The sequence below is a fragment of the Podarcis erhardii genome, assembly GCF_964252035.2.
Source record: "Podarcis erhardii genome assembly, chromosome: 2".
NCBI classification, from domain to species: domain Eukaryota; kingdom Metazoa; phylum Chordata; class Lepidosauria; order Squamata; family Lacertidae; genus Podarcis; species Podarcis erhardii.
The window spans coordinates 45,525,997-45,531,996 of record NC_138498.1 but is presented as its reverse complement, the minus strand read 5'-3'; the positions used below and the strand labels follow the sequence as shown (position 1 = coordinate 45,531,996).

General features: G+C 42.5%; 1 protein-coding gene across 1 annotated transcript in view; it reads left to right on the top strand.

Annotated features, from left to right (window-relative positions):
* The window catches only part of LOC309332733 (phospholipid-transporting ATPase VB-like), a 55,005-nt gene that overhangs the window by 36,026 nt on the left and 12,979 nt on the right, over positions 1-6,000 (top strand). The window contains exons 11-13 of the mRNA XM_081845906.1: positions 60-166; positions 1,478-1,604; positions 5,039-5,223. Coding sequence (XP_081702032.1) covers positions 60-166; positions 1,478-1,604; positions 5,039-5,223 — 419 coding nt within the window. The remainder of the gene's footprint in view (positions 1-59; positions 167-1,477; positions 1,605-5,038; positions 5,224-6,000) is intronic.

Genomic DNA, 6,000 nt, shown 5'->3' with positions numbered 1-6,000 from the left:
GATGGTGATTTGGCATAATCTGTAACTGGAATAAGCATCAATCTGCTTGTGTTTCACAGCTAACCTAGACATGGAAAAGAAAATAAGAAAAGTCAGAGATCAAACACAGAAACATTTAGATTTCTATGCACAAGATGGCCTGAGAACTCTATGCATTGCTAAGAAGGTAAGCAAAAGATTTTTTTTTTATTTCCTTTGTCTGAACAATCTTACTAAAAGGGGCAATACTCTAAAGAACCAATGCTCTGCTTCTGCTCTTCTTATGACTCTTTCCAGACTGCTTTTAGAAATCCCTAATCAAATAAATATTCTCTTTCATGTAGCTTTCTGTACTCCTCCTGTGCTGATTAATCATGATATAAATGGCCTGAAACCTGCAGCTTCTTTCTGCTGTATTAGAGTAGGAGTGAAGAATTCCCATCACCGCTTGTGTAAGCATTCCAAGGCTGCTCCAGAGATCATCATTTGTGGATTATGGTCTGGAGCCAATGAGCTGGAAGAAGGGAAGGGTTGTTTAGGTTTTAATGTTCCTATTAACATTTCACATTATCTTGAAATGGGTGTTTGGTGGGGGGGAGAAGCTGCTCATCATGACACAGAAGTCAGTTTGCATCTCATTCTTAGAATTATTTCAGGCATTGCATTAAAACATGATTTGCAGTAACTATAGGTGAAGGTAAAGGGACCCCTGACCATTAGGTCCAGTCGTGACCGACTCTGGGGTTGCGGTGCTCATCTCGCTTTATTGGCCAAGGGAGCCGGCGTACAGCTTCCGGGTCATGTGGCCAGCGTGACTAAGCCGCTTCTGGTGAACCAAAGCAGCGCACGGAAACGCCGTTTACCTTCCCGCCGGAGTGGTACCTATTATTTCCTTGCACTTTGACATGCTTTCGAACTGCTAGGTTGGCAGGAGCAGGGACTGAGCAACGGGAACTCACCCCGTCGCAGGGATTCGAACCGCCAACCTTCTGATCGGCAAGCCCTAGGCTCTGTGGTTTAACCCACAGCGCCACCCGCATCCCACAGTAACTATAGTTCAGACTTGAAACCATTATTTGCATTCCCAACATATTCCCACAAGTCTGTACAGCTTTCTTTTTCTCCCACACTCTCTGGATGCCAGAACAACATCCCAAGCCAAATAAGTCTCATTGTGTTCAGTGGGGCCAACCTCCAGATAGATATAGGATTGCAATTTACTCACTGAGGCACACTTCTTAGTAAACATGCTGAGTTTAATGAGATTTACTCCCAAGGAAATGTGCTTGAACCTTAAACTGCAATCCTATATCATGTTGCTTGTTGGCTGTGGTGCTTTGTGGCACTGCACCCTGGTTCAGCCAATCCAGAACACTCTTGACTAAGCTAAATGTCAGATAGAAACATTTGTGTTTGAAACATTTACTTCAAACAATCCAACACACTGCAGGAACCGAATGTCTTTGCCATCTGTAATTGTGAGCATGTATTGTACTAGGTCCTGAGTGAAGATGACTTTCAGATATGGGCCAACTTTCGTCGTGAGGCAGAAACAGCTATTGACAACAGAGATGAGCTACTCATGCAGACAGCACAACACCTGGAGACGAAACTCACATTACTAGGTAACTTTTAAGACAATTCATTATACACTAGAGTGTAATGATAGGTCCTTGGCAACTTAAAGGGATGAATTGCCTGTATCCAATCATAAGCACATTTACTTGGAAGTGAGTCACAATTTAAAAACTAGGCTCAGCCTTTGAAATGAAGTTAACATTGCAGTCTATGACAAATTTCATCTTAAATATCTTCCTGCATAGTTTTGCAAATTAAATAAGGCAGGTGTGGAAAACCTGTTGCCCTCATGATGTTATTGGATGCCAACTCCCATCAGCCTAACCAGTGTAGCCAATGGTCAGGGATGATGGGAGTTATAACCAAGCAATACAATGGTACCTTGGGTTACATACGCTTCAGGTTACATACGCTTCAGGTTACAGACTCTGCTAACCCAGAAATAGTACCTCAGGTTAAGAACTTTGCTTCAGGATGAGAACAAAAATCGCACGGCGGCAGCAGTGGGAGGCCCCATTAGCTAAAGTGGTGCTTCGGGTTAAGAACAGTTTCAGGTTAAGAACAGATCTCTGGAACGAATTAAGTACGTAACCAGAGGTACCACTGTATCTGGAAGGCCACTGGTTCCCCAACCCAGATATAACAACATACAAAGCACACCTATACTTATGTATGTAGATAGAAACAGTATCTACAAGCTTGCCAGTGAGTTCATGATGTGAAATATATGCTTGATCCATGAATACATTATCTTGCCTATAAGCAAAACTGCAATCATCTTAGGTGAACCTTCTGTCCTATTTCAATCACTGTTTTGCTGTTTTGAGCTAGAGTTTTGAAAGGATGCAATAGCATTTCCTACAAACTCAGTTAAGATGGTCTTATCTGATCCATTTCCACTGTATATGTATGCATGTTGTATACATTTAAACACATACAGTTGCAGTGTCTTATCTTACACTGTAAGTTTTTTCCTCAGTTATGCATTGTGAAATTAGAACATTTTGTGTGCTTTGCGGAAGTAATTTATTACTTTAATGTAATGTACAAAGTGAGGTTCACAGAACTTACCTGCCTACAGTTCTAAGCGATGTTGCTGGTCAGAGCCAGCCCTATCATTAGGCAGAGCAAAGCAGCTACTTCAGGCAGCAGGGGATAGGGATGGGGAGCAGCAGCAATATGTTGGAGAACAGAGCAGTGTGCGCCATGTGGCCTGCACTACAACACACACCCCAGCCTGTTGTCCACAGGTGCAGTAGAGGATGCCGTCCCAACTACCAGTCCCATCAGTTTCTCTGCATAGGGTTGGAGAAGGGTGTCCACTTGTCATCTGCCTCAGGTAGCAAAATGTCTTGGACTGACCCTGCTGCTGGAGCTTCTTCCTTCTCCACTTCTATGCAATGTATGAACTAGAAAACGTAGTCTATGTGCCACTGGAACAGAGAGTATTCTAAGCAGAGCTTTAGAGTTATAAATAACCACATCCCTTAGAAGTACAGTTAATGACATAGTTGAACTACCAAAAATTTGTTACAGTGGTGCCCCGCAAGACGAATGCCTCGCAAGACGGAAAACCCGCTAGATGAAAGGGTTTTCCGTTTTGGAGGTGCTTCGCAAAACGAATTTCCTATGGGCTTGCTTCGCAAGACGAAAATGTCTTGCGAGTTCCTGCTGGTTTTTTTTCCTTTTCCCCCCCTTTTTCTAAGCTGCTAAGCCGCTTATCTGCTTATCCGCTAAGCCGATAAGCCGCTAAAAGCCACTAAAAGCCGGTAATTGCGCTAATAGCGCTAATCCGCTAAGCCGTCAATGGGCTTGCTTCGCAAGACGAAAAAACCGCTAGACGAAGAGACTCGCGGAACGGATTAATTTCGTCTTGCGAGGCACCACTGTAGTTTGCTTTAAGTCAGCAGTAGCCAGTCTTCTGGGTCATTGTGCCCCAAATGCCCACAGCGTGAAACAGTGTCATTTGAGTGCATGCTACAGTGCATATGTGCTGCACACCATGCCAGAAACAAGAATTTAGGAAGCATTACATTATCAGAAAAAACAAGTAGGAGTACAGACCAGACAATGCAAGGCCCTTGCGCCTGTATAAATCTCTACTGCCTCTGCCACCTTTTAGCCATCCATGCTCTAAGCAATAATTTGCTTTTTAATATTCAATATTTATTGTATTGATTTCCATTCCTGACCTTAGGCAAACATACAAATTGTGGCAATATTCACTCAGATTTCTATTTCCAGAAGAACTCTCAGATTTCCCTGGCTAGATGATGTCTTCAGGAAAGGGCAACTTCATTTGGAGTTAAGTTAGTTGTAATAAAGCACATGAAAAAGTCAGACCTATCTCAGCTCTCATTTATCACTGCAAATAACCTAATACTGACCTCTGGCAGAAGAGATGCTATTACTCTCTCATTCATTAATTACCTTTAGCATTCATTTAGCCTTCTTACCTTAGTTTTTGAGCATCTCAAACAAATAAATGTAATATAACCTCCCTACTTTCTTTAATGTGACAAGGAGCTGATCTGTTTAGTGAATTAAAAGGGTCAATGTTCAGTTCAATTTTGTATCTTTCTTGTGATGCTATGACATCTTTGAAGACATAGTTTATGATCTGGTGATTATGAGCAGGTGAAAAAAAACAAAAAGATTACTACCTGCGCAGTTCTGTGCACTGATGCTTATGTGCTGGCACAAATTATGCGTATAATGAGCTGAATCTAAACTTAGTTCTGCACACAGAGCAGATTCTCTATTTTCCTCACATGCAAAGGCTGTTTTAGGAACAAATTAACTAACTCTGCATGCTAAAACCTGTTCCCAGAAACAGAAAAAGATCACTGCTCCCAATTGGCTCAGCAATGTCTACCTCTTGAAGCAGGTCCTGGGAACCACTCAGTATTGAGACCAGGGTTGCCCGCTCTGGTCAGTTCCAATACCAACTGTTGTAGGCTACAGGCTTCTAGGGTATCTCAAAATTTTACCTATTTGTCATGACTAGAACACATACGTTGACATTCTGTGTGAGGGTAGTTGAAGTCCACCGTTTCTACAATGTCTCCTCTTTTGGATGCTTTCTTGATTTTGTTCTTCATCTCAAGATCTCCCTGAGCATTTTGGTCAGGGGGGTGATAGCACATCCCCCGTACTGAATTACTCTTGGGGCCTGGTATCACCACCCACAATGATTCTGTGACAGAGTCTGCCCCTTTGAGGATTTCTAGCCCTGAAGAACCTTTGAGGGAAAAGGCAGCAGAAAAACCTACTTTCCTATATCTTTTAAGTTGCAGGGGTTTGGGGGGGGTGTAGATTATCAGTAAATCCAAAGGCATTAAAGGAAAACAGACAGCATTTAGCAACTGTTGCTATAGGTGAAGAAACAGACAGGTTTGTAACAGTGCCATGTAGTTTTGTATGCAAAGTGCACTCTGTATGCTCAGTCAAAGCTTGGTTCCCCATTCTTCCTTTTCACTAGGAGCAACCGGTATTGAAGATCGGCTGCAAGATGGAGTGCCTGATACTATTGCTGCTTTCAGAGAGGCAGGAATCCAGACTTGGGTGCTGACTGGAGATAAGCAGGAAACAGCAGTCAACATTGCATATTCTTGCAAACTTCTGGACCAAAGAGACACAGTCTTTACCATTAATACTGAAAGTAAGGTGAGTCCAAATGGCCTGCAAGAGACTCTATGACGACTTCTTTAATGATCTGCCATGCAAGCTTCCTTCATCTTTAATGCAGCATTAAAGTGAAAAACATGGGTCAAACTGTTATTTGGAAAAAATGATCCTTTTGAAGCTCCACTATGCTGTATTATCAGAATTCAGGAAGATCTTATAGACAAACATTTGGCTTTAATATTTCACACTTATTTGGCAATTTGCAAAAAGCCTGGTCTCCAAATAGCGTTGAGGTTTTGCTAGCTAGAAGGCTTGCTATCTGTCCCTTGCTAGATTTGTATACGAAATAAGTAACTGTCCTATGAAATAAGAGCGTGTGGCAAGCCTACTTGCTAGATAACATTTCACTGGCAACAATTAAACTGGAAATGTTGCCTTTACCCTGTTCCAATTAATTCATTCCTGCAGGGGATGCTTATGCCAAGCCTGCACAACTAGTGACCCACCAAGTCAAATGTAGTCCAGCAGCCAACTCTGATGGACCGAAAACAACCCAGTAAACCACAGGTTTGTGCTGTCTGCCTTTTACTGCAGAAATCTGGGGATGGGGGGTATCAAGCACCTGTGGGCTTGACATCCCCCATGGGACAGGCACCTGTTGCTTGGCTGGTCACATGTTGTATAGTTCAGGCAGCTATCAATGGTGCTGAAAATTCAATTTCTACTCGATCAAAGCTCCCAGACTAATTTGCAGACCAAAACATGATTACTCTTCAGATTTTACTCTTATCCAGTGGGTGCAGTACACTTCTCAAC